Source organism: Schistocerca americana, chromosome 1, assembly GCF_021461395.2.
Source record: "Schistocerca americana isolate TAMUIC-IGC-003095 chromosome 1, iqSchAmer2.1, whole genome shotgun sequence".
Lineage (NCBI taxonomy): Eukaryota > Metazoa > Arthropoda > Insecta > Orthoptera > Acrididae > Schistocerca > Schistocerca americana.
In genome coordinates, this window is record NC_060119.1 from 1106723084 (window position 1) to 1106743880 (window position 20797).

At 40.5% G+C, this 20797-nt stretch overlaps 1 protein-coding gene across 2 annotated transcripts in view; it reads left to right on the top strand.

Moving 5' to 3' along the window:
* Positions 1-20797, top strand: part of LOC124618471 (U4/U6.U5 tri-snRNP-associated protein 2) — a 60788-nt gene that overhangs the window by 1668 nt on the left and 38323 nt on the right. Inside the window, exons 2-4 of one of the 2 annotated variants that reach the window (XM_047145351.1) lie at positions 16427-16582; positions 16837-16950; positions 17035-17210. In XM_047145351.1, the coding sequence (XP_047001307.1) occupies positions 16427-16582; positions 16837-16950; positions 17035-17210 (446 nt within the window). The remainder of the gene's footprint in view (positions 1-16426; positions 16583-16836; positions 16951-17034; positions 17211-20797) is intronic. The other variant, XM_047145352.1, reaches the window with a different exon arrangement.

Below are 20797 nucleotides of genomic sequence, written 5' to 3' on the forward strand. Positions count from 1 at the left end.
TCTCTCTCTCTCTCTCTCTCTGTTATGCCCGTATATTGTGCTGAGACTGGATACAATGCCATCTCTTCAGATTGGCAGGTGGGCTGGGGGAGATGAGGGTTGGATCAGTTAGGGTTGGTAGAGGGAGAGAGTGGTGGGAGGCACATAGAGGAGTTGGGGTTGGTGGCTAACAGCTCAGAGGGAAGCAGCCGGTTTGCCTCTAATCCTTCTGGGCTGGTTGAGATTTGTTGATGATATCTTCATGATCTTGACACATGGCCAAGACATTCTATCCTCATTCTTGCACAATCTCAAACCTTCTCTCCCAACTGATTTACCTGGTTCTCCTCATTCCAATGTGCCTCCTTACTGAACATTTATTACCACTTCTCTAATGGTCCGTCCACACCCCTGTCCACATTAAATCGACTAACCGTCAACAGTACCTGCATTTCAACAGCTACCATTCCTTCCACACCTCAGAATCCCTCCCATACAGCCTGGCCACCTATGGAGGTCATACCTACAGTGATGGAACTCCCCTGCTAAATAAGTTGAAAGTTACGTGAAGGCCTTCATGGACAAACACTACCACCCAAACTTAGTCTGCAAACAGATTTCGTGTGCCATACCCATATACACCTCCAATCTTCCTACCATCCCCAAGAATAAGCTACAAAGGGGTGTTCTCATCATCATCCAGTATTATCCTGGACTGGAACACCTGAACCATGTCCTTTGCCAGGGCTTTGATTATCTATCATCATACCTTGAAATGGGGGACATCCTACCCAGGATCCTTTCCATCCCTCCTAAAGTGGTGTTCCATCACCTGCCTTACTTACAACATCCTAGTCTGTCCATGTGGCACTCCCACTCCCATGCACTTGCTACCACATCAGAGGCCAGAACACCTGTGAAAGCAGCCATGACATATACCAACTCTGCTGCAAACCTTTCACAGTTTTTTAACAACCAGCTTTCTACCAGGATGAAGGGCCATCGCCAAACTGTTGCTAAGAACAAAATTGACCACCTGGTGGCACTACACATAGCTGAGCACAACACACTCAATTTCAGTGGCTGCTTCGCAACCTGCACCATCTGGACTCTTACCTGCAACACCAGTTCCTATGAACTACGCAGATATGAATTATCCTCGTAGCACAGCCTTCTCTACCATAATCGTCCTGGCCTCAATCTCTCCCCTCACATCCTCCTCCCAACAGTTTCCCATTCCTCTGCCCTTCACACTCTCCCAATTCAAGTCCCTACATCACTGTCCGCATTTACCAATCCTCACTGGCCCTGACACCCATGCATCACATGCATAGCCTGGGCACACGCCACCCTCCCAGCCGCATTCCTAGATGGCAAACAGACTATCTCCTAACAAGTTGCTAGCCACTCTCCCCCAACCCTCTGCCTGCCTCCCACCTCCCTCTGTCTCCCTCACATCCCCCAGCTAATCAAGTCCACCGCCCGAATTGCAATAATGGCTTTATGTGTCCAGTTTGGGGCCTGTATACTGTTTATGCATCCCTTCAGAATAGACACTGGAACCCCATCTGTGCCTGCTGACTGTTTTTTAATTTTTGTCTTCAAGCTCGGCCCCAGTGACCAGAGATGATAGTATTGTGTGGGAGAGAGTTGTGTTTGTGTGAGTGTGTTTTTTTACTTTAGAAGAGGACCTTTTGGGCAAATTCTCAAGTGTATTGCAGCCTTTTTGTTGTGGTTGTCTGTGACTCAACGTCTCCTGTATGTGGCGTATGGCAACCTATCCTTCTCATATGATTGTTGTTATTCCATCCTGGATTTTCCATTATTTGACTTTAACTTCAAGCTGTGTTGTGACGAACATCATTATTGTGTGCGCTATGTAAGCTATTGTGGGTACTGCATGTGTTTTAGAAAGATTTTACGGTAAGCAGCAGTTTCTCTTTTTCTACTTCATTGCTATTCTAATCTAGAGTTTCCATATATCAAGATGTGAAATCCACTATAGTAATGTCTTCTCACTCTTCTGAGTTCAACATCTCACTCATCAAGGGGCAATGCTGACTCAGTTTTCCAAGGGAAGGATAAGAAGCCATTCATGAAGCATAGTGAATGTTGGTGGGCATGGAAGCATCTTTCCGATAAGGCTGGAGTTAGTCCAAGTGGTATAGCAGTACTTTTACAGTCCAGGAGCCAGCAGCAGGTGTCTTTAGTGTGTCCAGCAATGAAGAGCAAGACTGTTTTATATTATGAGTTACCTTCAACAAATAGTGTGTAATCAAGGAGCATTGTACAGTAGGGAGCATTTGAATGAGGGAGTACAGCTTTTAAGAAACTGACATCGTATTTGGGGTTTGGAGTCACTCTGTCTGGCCAACTTGATTTGGGTATTTGTGGTTTTCCTAACTCACTCAGGCAAATGCTGGGATGGCTCCTTAATCAAGGCCATGGCCAATCACCTGTCCTAAGCTCATAGAGCACCTATCCTGTCCTCTTTAAGAATGTTGTGTATTCTGTGAGTTGTACTTTTTGGTGAGCTGATTTGCATTGTATTGGAAATTACCTTGACAAATCCTACATCATTGCGAGATGACCCTTGGATAAGAAAAATAAGTAAATAAATAAAAAAATTAATTTTGTTAGCTGGCCAAAGAGATTAAGCCAGTACTGACTTTTCCACGCACACAACATTAATATGATTCATCCTCCACAGATTTTCATTAGTATACACACTCAGAAATTTAAAACTGCTAGTTTCTGTTGCCAAGATATTACACATATATTTTATGTTGGTTTGGTGATAACTGTATTTTATCATGCCACCTTGATGCTGTGATCATTGAAATAGGTCGTTAATTTCATTAAACCATTAGTAGGAAAAGTCTTTCCGTCTTTGGTGTCTCTGCAGTTGAATAATATTGAACATTGGGAAATCTGAGGTGGAATAACAACAATATGGAATGGATATATTGCAACTCACCATATAGAGGACACATTCTCTCTCTCTCTCTCTCACACACACACACACACACACACACACACACACACACACGCACGCACACCTATGTAACTCACAAACATATTGCTGCTGTAGTCTCTAGGTGCTAAGGCTTTACTGTCATTGTGTACATCTGCCCGTGAGCAGCAATCTATCCAGTTCATATTATTGTTATAGAAGAAGATGAGGATGTCATCTGCATAGTGCAGTATTGTGAACACATATGAGGAAGAGAAAAGAAATTTGTTTTAATGGATCATGTGTCCATTGCCCTAGTGTCTGAGATTAAAAGATCATATGACCTTAAGATGTCAGTGAGTCTCATGTTTACTCCACTATGTATTTGAATTTGCATCTGTATTAAGCACGCCATATAGTAAGGTGATTAGGACCAGCTTGTGCAACTACACTATTGATCTATCCTTGAAGCACATTACATTAGTATTTGGTGAGCAATACAGGTACTGTAATCATGTTCTTCTTCATTACTTGGAACACAACCACGCATCATTTCAATTGTTTACACATTGGGAGTTCACAGCTTTCTAAGTCACTCTGAGCAATGATCTTTTGAGAGGTACCTAACTCTAAATGTCCATTATATGCAGTTCTCTCTGCAGCGTTCTTTTTGTTGCTGAAACTGGTTGAGATGGGTTTGCCTTCATTAACAATCCATGACAGATTTGAAACTGACTGCAACTGACAGGGTTTGACATCATCTCACTGTCTGTGGTGATAAACTGACAACTTTGGGCAACTTCATACATGACATGCAGTTGCATGACTGCCCTATACCAGTTCTACACCATCAACAGGGATCCAAAATAACCATTGTGCTCTTCTAAGGGAGTTACTAACACTTAGTCCTGGGAAATTAACATGTATGGTCACACAAACTGTATTTAATTTATAAAGTTAGGAGAAAAGTTGCTGATTTGAATAAAAAGGAACAGAGCTCTTTCGCAAGTTAAGCAAAATTGATACATTTATTTCCTACTCATCATCACCACCACCACCACCACCACCATCACTGCCAGCCTCGGGCTGGATCTGTTTGGAATGTAAACCTCACTATCCAGTCCTGTTTTCCCATCATCATTCTGTGTTCACCCTGGTCCAGTCTTCACCTCCTTTTTCCAACAGACTCCTCCATACCTTTCAGCCATCTATCCCCTGGTCTTCCTCTTGGTTCCTTCCCTTTCATCTCCATTTCGTGTATCTTTGTGGGAATCCTCTTGTTTTAAATTCTCTATAAGTGCCCGTACCATCTTAGCCTTGATGTTTCTATCCTACCTTGCAAGGCTAGCTCTTTCACTGTTTCCCTTATCCTATCTCTCCTTGTTACTCCTACCCTACTTCTGAGGAACTTCATTTCACATGCCTGTAGTCTGCTTACATCTCTTTTCTCCATTACCCATGTTTCAGATGCATAGGTCAGTATTGGGTTATCGTGTCTTCTCTGTATCACTCCGTTGCTTTTTATGTGGGACATCTTTAGTCCAAACCAGGCTCCTAACACTTCGTAGGAATGCTTCTGCCTGTCTGCCACATCCAGTGATCTCTTTCTGGTTTCTTCCATTTTCCTCTTTCACATGTGCCAAGTACTTAACACTTTCCACCTTATTCAAGCTAGTTGATCTACCTTTCTTTCTAATTGTAACCAGGATTTCACATTTGTTTACATTAAATTTGATTCCATACTGTCTCGCAGTTTCTTCCCAAGCATCCAGCTGTTCTTGAATCTCCTCCTCCCTGTTTCCCCAGATCATCAAGTCATCCTCAAACACCATTACTTTCATCTTGTCTTCTTCAGTTTTTTCTGCTACCGTAATCATTATCTCATCGAAGACCGCAATAAAGAGGGGAGGTGACAGTGCACTGCGCTGTTTCACACCGCTTGTTTACTGGCACCAACCTGTCCTTTTGTTTCCCATTTTCATAAAGCTCAGACTTCCACAGTACATATCCTCTGCTCTGCTTGTTGTATCTTTTTTCACTCCCTTCTTTTCTAGTGCTTTCCAGACCTTTTTCTTTTTAAACAGACACTCTCAAATGCCTTATCTGTATCGAGAAAGATCATCACAAGGTCTTCCCCAATTTCATAGTGGTGCTTCTGGAGCTGCCTTACTGCAGATATGAGGTCAGCAGTTAACCTCACTGATCTGAAGCCATTTTGATCTTCTCTATTTGTTCTAGACTCTTGTTCGGATCCTGATCTCCAGGATCTTTCCATAAACATTGGCACAGTGTGACTCCTCTGTAGTTTCTACAACCCTTCCTACTTCCTTCTTGAATATATGGACAATTAATGCTCTCTTCCAATCTTCTGGAGTCCTCTCATTCCACACCAACCTCATGACATGATTCATCCACTGTTTCCCAACCTCCCCCGCAGTACCATTTCCATTTCTTTCCATGTCAGGTCCCCCCCCCCCCCCCCCCCCCCCAGCATTTACTTTTACCTCCTTAGTCTATCATCCACATTCCCATTTCTACCTATGATTGTTGCATCCTCTCTCAAACTTCTCCTCTTACTTTTGACCATTCCTTATAGTACTTTCTTACTTCCTCTGCAATCTTCCTGCATCATCTTTGTCCATTCTTCCATCCATTTTCTTCTATCTTCAGTCAGTGTGTTATTACCTCTTTCTTTTTTTTTATGCTCCTCTCTTGCTAATTCAGTCCTTCCTCAGAACCACAGTCTGTGAAGGCCTTGTTTTTCTTTGCCATTACCCCCTTGTCTCTTTCATTTCATTATGGTGTTTCCTTCCCCCATTTGCTGCCACTTCTGCCTCTGCCATAGCACTTTTAAATTGTTCCCATTCCTATTCTCCTGTTTTTGGTTCATCCTTTGGTAACCTTTTTGCCCTTATAATCTCATGGTATTCTTCCTTGATTTCCTTTTCCTTCAGTTACCATACTCTGATTCTCCTTTTGTGGTCTACTGTCTTTTTCTATTCCTTTGTGATTGTCAGGCTTATCACCAGTAGCTGGTGGTCACTATGCAGTGCCTCATAACCGTTTCAGTAATCTTTGTCTCCTAATCATAGAGCATGTAATCCACCAAATATTTATGCACTAGATTCTTGCTGTACCACATTAGTTTGTGGCTCTCTTTCTTCCTGAACCATGAAGAACTGACCACTAAACCACTTTTCTTGCAGAATTCCAGCAATTTATTTCCTTCTTCTGCTTCCCCACCCTTCTGTTCCCAGTACATTTTCATACCCTTGTCTTTCAATCTCCATATGTGCATTCAAGTCTCTCATGACTATTTTCCTTTGTCCATTCATCTGCTTTAGTAGTTCTTTCTCAAAGTCCTTCTCTTGAGATGTGCAGCCCACTTGAGGGGCGTACAACTGAACCACTTCCATACTTCTTCCCTATGTCATTATTCTGATCTTCAATATCCTGTCACTTATCCTCTTTATCTCTTCTTTTAGGCCATACCCACCTCCTTTTGTCTTCTTTCTTCATTTCCACTCCAATACAATTTATAACCTTTTCTCAGATCGCTACTGTCTTTTCCTTTCTATCTTGTCGCTCCTATGCCTAAAATATCTGTCTTTCTCCTTTCCATCATATCCACAATCTCCTCTGCCTTTCCTGTCAGTGTTCCAGTGTTCAGAATTTCAATTCACAATCCGTTTACCTGTGCTGAGTTGTTACCTTTTATAACCATCTCTATCTTTGGCTGCTAATAATTTAATATTTATTTGTACACATTGCTTATAAGAATATTTGTAACAATAGATTCCTCTTAAAACATTTGCCAGTTACATGCAAGAAATAATTTTAATTTTCTTTTGTGTTTGAAGTGTTTCCCAATTTTGTAGTTTATGTCTAAATGGAAAATGTTGTATATTTTTGAAGGAGAATACAGTGTTTCAGTAACACTCTTTCTCAAAACCATTTGACTTTCAATGTACTCCTGTGGCAGAGATACCAGTGAGTAATGACATACACTTCTTCTTCTTCATGTGCCGTCTCCTCTAAGAAGGTTGGCTGTCATCATGGCAATTTCTGATCTTGATTTGGCTGATCTAAGGAGTTCTGACGTTGAACAGTTGTACCAATTTTTTAAATTGTCAATCCAGGATGTCCGTCTTCTACCCCTCGTTCTCTTCCCACAAATTTTCCCTTCTAGTGTTATTTGCAATATTTTGTAATTTACTCCCCTAATAACATGGCCTAAATATTGTAGCTTCCTTACTTTAATAATTTTAATTAATTCTTTTTCCTTTCCCATTCTTCTTAGGACATCTTGATTAGTAATCCTCGACACCCAACTAATTCTAAGTATTCTTCTATATGCCCACATTTCAAAAGCTTCTAAACTGTTCATGTCCTTCTTTTTCAATGTCCACGCTTCCATTCCGTATAATAATTTTGAGAATACATAGCATCTTAGCAACCTCATTTTTGTGTTTAAACAAATGTCTCTCGAACAGAATGCATTTTTCATCTTATTAAAGATACTTCTGGCCTGTCCTATTCTCGATTTAATTTCTTCTGAGCTTTCAATCTCCTCATTTACAATTGTTCCGAGATATTTAAATTTACGTACTTGATCGACTCTTTCCCTATTGATTGTAAGATTTTCTTGTTGGTGTGTTTTAGATATCACCATGAACTTAGTCTTGCTTACGTTAAGAGTCAAGCCAAATTCTTCACTTTTTTCTGCGACTTTGTCAAGAAGTAATTGTAGATCTTTGAGGTTTCCAGCTAGTAGTGCAGTGTCATCAGCAAACCTAACATTGTTAATGTTTAGCCCATTCACTTTAATGCCAGCTATTTCATCTGATAGAGCTGCCTGGATTATGTCTTCTGAATACATATTAAACAATAAGGGTGAGAGAACGCAACCTTGTCTCACACCCCTCTTTATTTCTATATCATTCGATAACTCATTTTCTACCTTCACAGTTGCGGTTTGATTGTAGTAGAGGTTATATATAATGCGGATGTCTTTCTTATCAAGTGTTTTCTTTTCTAACAATTCTATGAGATGATCATGACGAACTTTGTCAAATGCTTTATTATAATCCAGGAAGCACACATATAGTGGCTGGTTAACCTCCATACATCGTTGCGCTAATATGTTAAAAGCAAACAATGCTTCTCTTGTACCGAGGGAACTTCTAAAACCGAATTGTGTTTCACTTATACCTTCTTCTACTTTTTTGTATATTCGTTGGTGTATAACTTTTAGAAATATCTTTAAGGTGTGACTCATTAAGCTTATTGTACGGTGATCATTACAAGTTTTGGCATTAGCCTTTTTGGGTAATGTAACAAAGGTAGATGTCAACCAATCCCTAGGAATAATTCCCGAATTATAAATATCATTAAACAATTGTACAAATATATCTATATGGTCTATTCCTATGAGTTTCAGGATGTCATTTGGTATCTTATCCGGTCCAGGGGCTTTTCCTGTCTTTGATTTGTTGATAACATGTAATATTTCTTCTTTCGGTATGCTTGGTCCTCGTTCTCCGATCATGTTATCATAAAATTTTTGATCTTTTCTTGTATCTTCAAATAGTTCTTTGACATATTCTGTCCACCTGTCCAGTTTACCTTTAACATCAGGAATTATTTTGTCATTTTTATCTAACAATAAACTTGTACTTTTCTTTTTATTAAGTCCAGCTAAATCTTTAACTTTTTTGTGTAAGTTGAAACTATCATGTCTTGTTTCATAACTCTCAATTTCAGAGCATTGTTCCTTGTACCATTCTTCTTTTGCTCGCCGTGTTTCTTTTCGTATTTCTGCATGTAATCTTTTATACTCACTTTCATCTCTATTTTTAAGTATTCTTCTTTGTTCCATCAATTGTAATATCTTCTCTGTCATCCACTTCTTTTTCATGTTGTCGTGTTTGGTCGCCATTGTGTTTTTACATGCATTATTTAATGTGTCTTTTATAAGTTCCCATTTGCCATCAATGTCTTCTGTTTGATTATTCTTTATCCTAACTAATTCCTTATTAATCTCTTCAGAAGTCTTTTGTTTAGTCAAGGGGTCTCTTAGAATAGTTGTATTTATATAGTCCTTCTTTTGTTTCTTTTGTATGGCTTTCAGTTTCACATGGAACTTTGCTACTAAAAGGTTATGATCAGAAAATATATCAGCTCCTGGATATGTTTTCACACCATGAATAGAATTTTTGTACCTCTTGTTTATAAGTATGAAATCAATTTGATTTCTGCAAACTTCTTCATTACAGTCTCTTGGTGATTTCCAAGTATAAAGTCTTCGTTTAGGGAGTTTAAAAAATGTGTTTGTAATAGACAGATTGTTTTCCTGGCAAAATTGTGACAGCAAATCTCCTCTTTCATTTCTTGTTCCCAAACCAAAAGGTCCAATAAGATCACCTTCACTTCCTTCACCTATTTTGGCATTAAAATCTCCCATGATGATAATAATGTCTCTGCTTTTTGAGGTTCCTATTGCTTGTGTTAATTCTTCATAAAATTTTCCTATTTCTTCTTGGTCTTTGTCGGCTGTTGGAGCATAGATTTGGATTAAATTAATATTTGTTTGTTTCGTTTGTAAATGTAGACTGATTACTCTATCTGAGATTGGTAAAATGCTTTTGACAGATTTACTAGCATACTCATCTAAAATTATTCCTACCCCATTCCTGTGCTGGCTATCAGAATTTCCCGAGTAATATACTTTCATGTTGTCAATGGTCATTTCTCCTGAGTCAGGCCATCTTGTTTCACTTACACCCAAAATGTTAATTTTTAGGCGTTTCATTTCTTGTATAACATTATTTACTTTGCCTGGTTGGTATAATGATCTTACATTCCAAGTTGCTATTGTTGCATTATTTTTGTATTTACTTGTGGCATTGTTCAAGGCTCTCCCTCCCGGAGATCCGAGTGGGGGAGTTGAAACTCCGGATAATTTGACATTGAACCCTGCCATGATGAGTTTTCCTGGGGATATCCATTGGATCTTTAATGCTGTGGTTTCCCGTTGCCTTCAGCATCCTATGCCGTTGACCACCCTTGGTGATTCTTCCGTCTTTAGGAGTGATTTCTCACTCCAAGGACAAGAGGGTGCCCTTGCTCTACCAGCTCATCCGCCCTCTAGAAGGTCGTTGGCTTAGTAGAGGGTTCTCCTTATCCCGGGAGAAACTCGGTCGCCAGAGCCTCGTTAGCGTAGCAGGGGATACCACGTGCCGGAGAGGTTGACATTTGTGTGGGAGAGGCTATTGGTGACGCATCCCACACCTTACCCCCCGACATACACTATGTGATCAAAAGTATCCGGACAACCCAAAAAACATATGTTTTTCATGTTAGGTGCATTGTGCTGCACCTACTACCAAGTACTCCATATCAGCAACCTCAGTAGTCATTAGACATTGTGAGAGGCCAGAATGGGGTGCTCTGCGGAACTCACGGACTTTGAACGTGGTCAGGTGATTGGGTGTCACTTGTGTCATATGCATGTATGCGAGATTTCCACACTCCTAAACATCCTAGGTCCATTGTTTCCAATGTGATAGTGAAGTGGAAACATGAAGGGACATGTACAACACAAAAGCGTAGAGGCTGACCTTGTCTGTTGACTGACGAGACCACTGACAGTTGTTTTGAGGGTCGTAATGTATAACAGGCAGACATATATCCAGACCATCACACAAGAATTCCAAACTGCATCAGGATCCACTGCAAGTACTATGGCGGTTAGCCAGGTGGTGAGAAAACATGGATTTCATGGTCAAGTGGGTGCTCATAAGCCACACATCACACCGGTAAATGCCAAACGACATCTCACTTGGTGTAAGGAGTGTAAACATTGGACAATTGAACTGTGGAAAACTTTTATGTTGAGTGACAAATCACGCTACACAATGTGGAGATGTGATGGCAGGGTGTGGGTATGGTGAATGCCCAGTGAATGTCATCTGCCATTGTGTGTATTCCCACAGTAAAATTCGGAGGTGGTGGTGTTATGGTGTGGTTGAATTTTTCATGGAGGAGGCTTGCACCCCTTGTTGTTTGGCATGGCACTAATACAGCACAGGCCTATATTGATGTTTTAAGCACCTTCTTGGTTCCCACTGTTGAAGAGTAATTCGGAGATGGCGATTGCATCTTTCAAAATGATCGAGCAACTGTTCATAATGCACAGCTTGCAACGGAGTGGTTAGATGACAATAACATCGCTCTAATGGACTGGCCTTCATAGAGTCCTGACCAGAAATTGATAGAACACCTTTGGGATATTTTGGAATGCAGACTTCGTGCCAGGCCTCACCGATCGGCATCGATACCTGTCCTCAGTGCAGCACCCTGTGAAGAATGGGCTGCCGTTCCCCAAGAAATCTCCCAGCACCTGATTGAACATGTGCCTGCGAGAGTGGAAGCTGCCATCAAGGCTAAGGGTGGGCCAACACCATACTGAATTCCAGCATTACTGATGGAGGGCGCCACAAACTTTTAAGTCAATTTCATCAAGCGTTCGGATACTTTTGATCACTTAGTGTATCAAAGGATCAGTAAGTGTACCTTTTAAATCACACTGTAGGAAACTGAAAGTTACAGTATGATTGTACAATTTTTATACAGTAAAACACAGATAATGGACATTATAGAGTCTGTGCAACTCATAACGGAAGCAGAGAAGTGAGACAGTGGGAACTGCTAAGTCTGAATAATGACAAGGCAACATATTAAGCTACTGAAGATGGCCCTTGAGGGCATTATACCTTTCCTAGTATCTGGCCGTTTTTTGGCCACTCTTGTTTTTAGTGCAATACCCACGACCAGCCAGTATTCTGGAGCCGCTCCTCCTTTGGAGGCTGTTGCCTCACTCGTACATCATACGTTTTGGACACTGTATTGATTACAAACAATTTGTTGATAGGCCAAATGCAAGCAGGCATCACCAGGTGCATCATCATCACCACTCATGGGCAGCACACACAGCAGCAATGGTGGCACCACAGTTGAGGGAACTGTCTTGCATCTTTGGGTCATGTGTCCATTAAGCACTTCTGGATCTTCCTCCACCTGCTGTGTATTTGAAGCACAACCTCCAGCAGGCAGTTCTTCACTCATCTCTGTGCCAAGCGCAGGCCAAGTCCTGCAGCCCATCTGTTGGAGCTTTCCAACTAGTCTACATGTCTCGACAACATACTGGACCACAGTGCTGCTCTAGCAGATTTCAGAGGTGACAGTCAACATCTATTGGCCAGCAGCCCTTGCCAAAGCCTCCCACTTTCTCTGACTCTGGCCTTCCCAGGATTCCAAGCCACTGTAGTGGTAGTGGTACTGTGAAATGTTGACTGTGTATGTGTGCTCATGTGAATCATAAGATCGATGCCACTACAGACTGTGATTATGTTATTCATATTTGATCAAGGACTATCTTTTCAGTTGTTACTCAAACTCTGTTTTATGTGGAACTTAATTTATGTTGTGAAGCTGTAATAAAAGTGTACTTGACTGCAGTATGTGATGATCACTCATCAATCATGTGCATGCAGTTTACAGTAAAGGTAAAAGCAGCATTTCCCGTTGTAGGCATCTTGTGCCTTTCCTTCCATGTAACTTGCACAAAGTGCTGTTTTTCTCAACTCCCTTGGTACTTCTTCATTTCTTTTCATTCCTGCTGTGTAGATCTTTTTCGTGCACTTGTACACACTTCTTTTGTTGCATTTCATTCCTGCAGTGTAGATTGTTTTGTGCTCATGTGCACAGTGTCTTTCTTTCTTCTGGGCTTCATAGTGTTTTTTTTCCTCCTTTCATGCCCTACATCAGTTCCTTTATGCTCAGTAGCACTCATCATTTTCCATGTTTTTGGGCCTTCTGAGTATTCTTGTTCTCAGTGTCCCCTGCACTCCAACCACCTGGCCCCAGCTCCACCTTCTGGGTGTGTCCTTTTTCGCTTTGTTCTCTGTTTTCAGGCATTTATTTTGTGGTGACCGCTGCCCCACTGGCTATTTTATCTTTGTGTTTCTGGCAGTCAATTTGGTTAATTCCATCTCCTTGTACTACCAGCATTACACTTTTCATTGGCAACTACCAGCATTACACTTTCCATTGGCACTGTTAAATTCCTAGTGGCAGCTTTGTTCAAGCGCTGTCTCCCAGTGCTGCCAGCACCACACCATTCTGCCACCCATCATGCCAGCAGCCGAATTGGTCGAGCCCTGCCTCCCATTGCTGTCGATAACCACTGACACTCCATCAGCCTGTTTGCATCTGGCTGCTCTTCTGGCTTTTTTTTAATCATTTCTGGCAGTGTGTGCATGTCACTGGTTGGCACCAGTTGGTCACTGGTTTTGTTCCCATGAACCACTGGCTGGTCATATCTGGCCCTACAGTTGGTTCATCTGGGACCATTCCACCGTTGGCTGCCCACCACCTCTGTGGACATTGCTTCACAACCTTGGGTCTGGGTGTCAGGGTCACAGCCACCAACAGCTCCTCTCACCCTTTTGGGTATCCTCTGCATCAACCCAGGGGAGGCACCCCTTCTGCTGGACTCCTCCGGGCACTGCGATCTCCTTTGTTTGGCCCCACCAAACTCAGTCCAAGAGATGGTATGCAGGCCAAGAGACGGTATGCAGGATCTCTTGGCTTGTGTCAAAATGGCACTGCTATCTTTTCCTTATGATGGAAGAGGCTATTTGTCAACCACTCTTGTTTCTGGTCCCTTTTTGACTATGGGAACCTTGCATATGGTTCAGTATCACCCTCACTGTTATTGATAGTTTGCCTCATTCATTACTGTGGGGTCCGACTTGAGACAGGAGTCTTCCTAACTAGCCCTGAAAACAGCCAACTAGTTGAGGCTGGAGTCCCTCCATCACCTATCAGGCGGCAACAGCAACTGCTGAATTATGCTATACACGTTCGTAGCTTCTCTGAACATCCCAACTATCATATCCTTTTGCCTGGAAGGGAGGTCCACCTTCCACAACAGCAACGTAGAACTGGGTGTACAATTGCTGAACGCCTCCAGTGTCTCTGTTTGGATCTGCAAATTCCTACACTGTCATCTCTGGTCAAAGAGACAATGCATCTGCCTTGTTGGCTTGTGCCCTGACCTCAGATTTGTCCAAAGTCTCCTTTGGTCCAAAAGATTCCATAGCCACCACAAGTTTTTGCCGACTGTTCTTGGCTGGCCTTGAGACATATCCAAGTTTGGAAGAGGTATTCACAGATGGCTCAATAGTCGATGGATGAACAGGCTTTGCAGACACACAAGCACGGTGCAGTGAACTCCACTCTCTGCTAAATGGATGCAGTGTCTTCACTGCTGAATTAAAATTATTGACCATTAAAAAAACCTTTAGCCATGTTCAGTCTTGCACTAGCAAAGGTATCCTAATCTGTAGTGATTTCTGTAGCAGCCTTCAGGCCTACAGACTATTGCTACTCTTCTCACCCACTGGTTACTTCTGTCCAGGATCTTGTATCTGACCTCCATCAAACTGGGCGGCCAGTCGTTTTTGTTTGGACTCCAGGTCATGTGGGGATTTCGGAAAATGAATGAACTGACCAGTTGGCCAAGCCATTTACCAGGATACCAATTCTGGAAATGGAGGTTCCAGAACTGGACCTTTTGTCATTTACATACCATCAATTGCTGGAAGTCTGGAACTGAGAGTAGTCTGCCCTGATCTTCCCAAACCAACTGAGGCCAATTACAGAGACCACCCCTTGGCAATCTTTCCATGTGTGCTTCTCACAGGGAATTCACAGTCCTCTGTTGACTCTGCATTGGCTAAACTTGGCTGACCCATGATCACATTCTCTGACGTGAGGATCCTCCATACTGTGGCCTGATGGTGGCCCACTTACTCATAGACTGCCCTAATTTTGGCTGCTTTGAGATGGCATTTTAATCTTTCTGACAAGCTACCTCTGGTGGTAGAAAATGATGCCAAAGCTGCTGATATGGTGTTACATTTTGCCCATGAAGCTGGTTTTTATTCATCCCTGTAAGTTAGAGCTTTTGGCCTCATTGACTGCCTGAGGTTTGGTGGGGCATCCCGTCTCCTGCTCGCTCTAGGATGACCTAGGATCATCATTCATTAATCGTGTGTGCAGTTTCAACAAAAGATACAAAACCTTTAAATAAATACTATGATTCTAACTGAAGCAGATGCTTTTACTTTATATGTTATGAACATAATACACAATTATGAGATTTATTAAGTGACAGTGTAGCTTTTAACGCACTTATATGGTTTTTTACAACAAGTTAACCCACTGCAGTAGCATGCAAAGTATATACAAGTATGCAGCTGTAGAACCCTGTTTCTGTAACTGATGCATTTTAAATTCTTTTGGTAGCTGCTTAACAGCAAACACAAGCAGCAAAGCATGAAACAACATTTTCTATCAGGGAATAAAATTGTATAACAAATTTCCCAAGAAAATGAAAAAGGCAGCTGAAACTTAACTTCATATTTAATGCATCCTGCACAATTAAAAATTACTAAGAGAACTCAGAATAAGGATTAATAAACGAAGAAAGCAACAACAACACCATGTCACATTACAGTACATAACCACAGTGAAATGCTTGTACAGGGAAATCTGCCAAGATCTGTAGTCTTCTAGCTCGACATCTCTCTCATCAAGTGGGTTGCTGACACGATATTCTAGACAGATTGAAGGGATGATATGGAGATGTACATGTTCATAGTCCTGGAGTTACCAGCAGGTGTCTGTAGTGTATGCAATGGTGCAGTGCAAAACTGTGTTTTTACTATAATATATTTGATGCAAATTGTGTGCGATTAAGAGAACATTAGGGACCAATTAAATGAAGCATCACAGTCATAAGACACTGACATCATATTCGGAAGGATAGAGTTTGCTCTCTTCTGCCATTCAGATTTACGTTTTCCAAGGTTTTCTAAAATCATTTTAGAAAAATGCTAGGATGGTTCCTTCAGCAAGGCCACACTTGACCACCTGCCCTACCCTAATACATGTACTTACATATTTTGTGTGTACATATACTAGAGTTATTTATTTTCATTATTTTTATCAATGAAATGATCACACAATGAATGAATGAATGAATGAATGAATAAATAAATAAATAAATAAATAAATTACTGTTTGGAGGATGAGTGTGTTTGAGTTGCTGTGAGACAATAGTTGCTGCCAGACTTTGCTGTACCATGTCAGTGCTTATCAAGGTACGGGACATTTGGACCGTAATTACTCTTCCAAAAGAAGGGACAGTTTCGGTAATGACTTTTATGAGGGTTTTTCACAAAAATTCATAAAATGTGTAATGGCTGTGCTGATAGAATATGTACACGAACTATTTTATAATTTTTGAGAGGAAAAATATTATTAAAATAATTGCATATACTGAATACACTATTTGAAAGCAAATTAACTACAAATAGCAATAGTTTGCATGACAATATTATGACTAATATATAATACCTTTTGCAGAACCTTCCAAAGATCAACTACGAACTCATCGCCTATGTCCATACTTAGACACTATAAACCGACAAGTTCTGGATTTTGACTTTGAAAAATTATGCTCTGTATCCCTGTCAAGGATCAATGTCTATGCTTGCCTGGTGTGTGGGAAATATTTTCAAGGTGAAGTAGCTGAACACATTGGGTTTTGTGTGTGTGACACTTAAAAGATGTATAATAATTACACATTCATTATCATTTTGAATATAAACTAATATCCAGAAATGTATCATTTTCAGTGCTGTAGGATAATGCAATTAAAATAGTGTATTCCACCCTTCCTCATCATTTGGGTGAATGAGAATTAGCAGCAATTCAATGTTTTTAATTATTTTATTGAAAATTAATTAATTTTTTAAAACGAATATCCTTCCTAGGCAGAGGGACAAACACACACGCATATACACATAGTGTCGCTGAAAGCCATCATGTATTTCTCAACCTTCATACTTTGAAGTTTTACTGTCTACCAGACAACTATGAAATTATAGGTAAGTATTGCTAATAACATTTGACAAATGTCAATTTCTATTTGATATGGAAATGCTGAATATTTGTAATTTCACATTCTACAGATTCCTCGCTTGATGATATAAAATATGTCCTCAATCCAACATTTACTTCAGAACAGATTAGTGCCATGGACACTAGTGACAAATTATCAAGAGCAATTGATGGAACAATGTATATTCCAGGGATTGTAGGACTTAACAATATAAAAGCTAATGACTACTGCAACGTTATTTTGCAGGTGAATCGCATTTATTTGAATCCTTTGATAACTTTGTGTTTTACATTATCTTTTTTTAAATATTGCTATAATTCTTTGATATTTTCTGTTGTTGTTCCCACAATGCATCCTCTCCCTCATCTCATTTAAGTTTTCATTTAAAGAAATATCCAAATTTCTTTTCACTGATTTTTCCTTTACAGTGTTAGTTTGTAACACTACTATAAAGACATTTGTGTCAGTGGTACCTTACTCCTCTACACATCCATTTCACCAGTCGGTCACTCATACATATTCCTTCAATATCATATTATGAAATGAAAAATAAAGAACTTAATGGGTTAATGATGGATCACAAATTGCATTATTTATTATTGGAATTGTTTCTTCTTCAAAAAACTAGTTCAAACTACACTTTGATTTAGAAAAATCCCGTATCTCACAATGCACGATTAACTTCTTCTCACCAAAACTTCAGATACAATAGAAAAATGGCATGAATAATTAGAATGAACCTGTTCAAGTTAGGTGCAGTTTTATCCCAATTATATTGAAACACACGTGTGTAAACACATCTGTATCTCAAGAACATTGCCTTCCAACTGGGCTGACTGAAATTACACCTAGTGCATGTGTGTGACACAACAATAATTCAGAAAATGTAATCAGCAGGCAAAGATTATTCCTTACTGCTGGATACGGCTTTATCAGCTGTTGTTCTGTGACTATTGATACTCAAAATAATAAATATTATGATGTGTGAGGATATAGGAACCTCACACATCATTGGACTTCAAAAATAATTTTGCCATGAAGCTTGGGGCAACAGTAAGTTTCAGCGTGAAATCAAAGAAAAAAAGACTCTCAGTAGATAAGAAGAGAACAATAGCTTAACACTACATAATGATAAGAGCAACGTACACATAAAAAATTATCCACACTTGACAAATATTGTTTCATACAAACACAGCTTCAAGAAACAAGTTCAAACTACACATTGATTTAGAAAATTTCTGTGTGCTACAAGACATAATTAACTTCTTCACTCTGAAACTTCAGACGCAGTAGAAACACGGCACTAATACTTAGAATGAATATATGCTCAAGATGGATGCAACTTTATCCCAGTTATATCAGAACACACACACACGTGTTAATGCATTTGTATCCAACTGGACTGGCTTGATTATTATGTGATCAAAAGTATCTGGACACCTGGCTGAAAATGACTTACAAGTTCATGGCGCCCTCCATTGGTAATGTTGGAATTCAATATGGTGTTGCTCCACCCTTAGCTTTGATGACGGCTTCCACTCTTGCTGGCATACATTCAGTCAGGTGCTGGAAGGTTTCATGGGGAATGGCAGCCCATTCTTCACAGAGTGCTGTACTGAGGAGAGGTATTGATGTCAGTCGGTGAGGCCTGGCACGAAGTCGGTGTCCCGAAACATCCCAAAGGTGTTCTATAGGATTCAGGTCAGGACTGTGTGCAGGCCAGTCTGTTACAGGGATGTTAATGTCGTCTAACTACTCCGCCACAGGCCGTGAATTATGGACTGGTGCTCGATTGTTTTGAAAGAGTCAATCGCCATCCTCGAATTGCTCTTCAAAAGTGGAAGCAAGAAGGTGCTTAAAACATTAGTGTAGCCTGTGCTGTAATTGTGCCATGCAAAACAACAAAGGGTGCAAACCTCCTCCATGAAAAACGCGACCACACCATAACACCACTGCCTCCAAATTTTACTGTTAGCACAACACACGCTGGCAGATGACATTCAGTCAGGCATTCACCATACCCACACCCTGCCATTGGATTGCCACATTGTGTACCGTGATTCGTCCCTCCACACAATGTTTTTCCACTGTTCAATCGTCCAATGTTTATGCTCTTTACACCAAGCGAGGTGTCGTTTGGCATTTACCAGCATGATGTATGGCTTATGAGCAGCCGCTTGACCATGAAATCCAAGTTTTCTCGCCTTGTGCCTAAATGTCCTAGTATTAGCAGTGGATCCTGATGCAGTTTGGGATTTTTGTGTGATGATCTGGATAGATGTCTGCCTATTACACATTACGACCCTCATCAACTGTCGGCAATCTCTGTCAGTCAGCAGAAGAGGTCGGCCTGTACACTTTTGCGCTGTATGTGCCCCTTCACATTTCTACTTCACTATCACACCGGAAACCGTGGACCTGGGGATGTTTAGGAGTTGAAATCTCGCGAACAGACATATGACACAAGTGACACCCAATCACCTGACCATGTTTGAAGCCTGTGAGTCCCGCAGAGCGCCACATTCTGCTCTCTCATGATGTCTAATGACTACTGAAGTTGCTGATATGGACTCCCTGGCAGTAGGTGACAGTACCAAGTACCTAATATGAAAAACAAATGTCTTACTGTCTTTATCTATTCGTGTTGGAAAGTTAATTATTGTCACTGCAGACTACTGTTAACTGCATGCTGCTGTCTGACAGAGCCAGCCAGTGTGGCCGAGCGGTTCTAGGCGCTTCAGTCTGGAACCACGCTGCCGCTACAGTCGCAGGTTCGAATCCTGCCTCGGGCCTGGATATGTGTGATGTCCTTAGGTTAGTTAGGTTTAAGTAGTTCTAAGTTCTAGGGGACTGATGACCTCAGATGTTAAGTCCCATAGTGCTCAGAGCCATTTGAACATTTTTTTTTTTTTTTTGTCTGACAGATAGCATAGTAAGGAAACCACATTCCTCATAAACATTTCAAAATTTTCCAGTGGGTTCTGTATACAGTTACAGTTAAAGGTGTTTTCAGTATTAATTCATGAACACAAGCTTCTGTGTACTGGTCGCTACAAAATCCACTTGTCTCAATGTTTTTGAACTTGGGTTGTGTCTTAATATATGCAACAACTCCTCCTTTCCCCATGTTAATTTTGCATAAGCTCCTAGAGTGTTATCTTTTATATGTAATTTACCTAACCCTACTCAGATAGACACAGTGTCTTATTTTTTTCAGAGCTCTCTAAATTTTCCAAATTTTTGTTGATTATGAGCAGCTAAAGTAAGGCCTTCAGGTGTGTGATATAACATAAAAAGTTTCTTTTCTGCTTACAACAAGGATGTAGCACTCACTTAACCACAGTATATGTTAGTTAATTTAATCACATTAGAATGTACTTTCGATGTATCCAAATTGTTAAAAAAAAAAAAAGCTACTGCTAGTGCAAAAGATTCTAAAGCAAGCCACCTGAGATTTACACATCTTTCCATAAATATAAACTTGTTAATGAATGAACATGTTGTACTTAAATTGCTGGAAAAACAGAATAAGTAAATGGGATTCTCTAAGTTAACTGTGCCGAAACATAAACAAAAATGTTAGTACATCACAATATTACAATCTTTTCGCATTTATTGGAATAATACGTAAGGGAAAGTGGTACCTTTAATAATAATACAGTATTTAATGAGTAATTTCTACGAAACTAACTGTTATTAACTCTAGAGTGCAGAAACTTCGCTGTCTCATCTGGTACAGGACTGCCTACAGTTAAATATAATTATAATCATGCATATGGAGCTACATTTTTGTGGGTGATCCACTCTTCACAACTTATCACATCAGTCAGCTT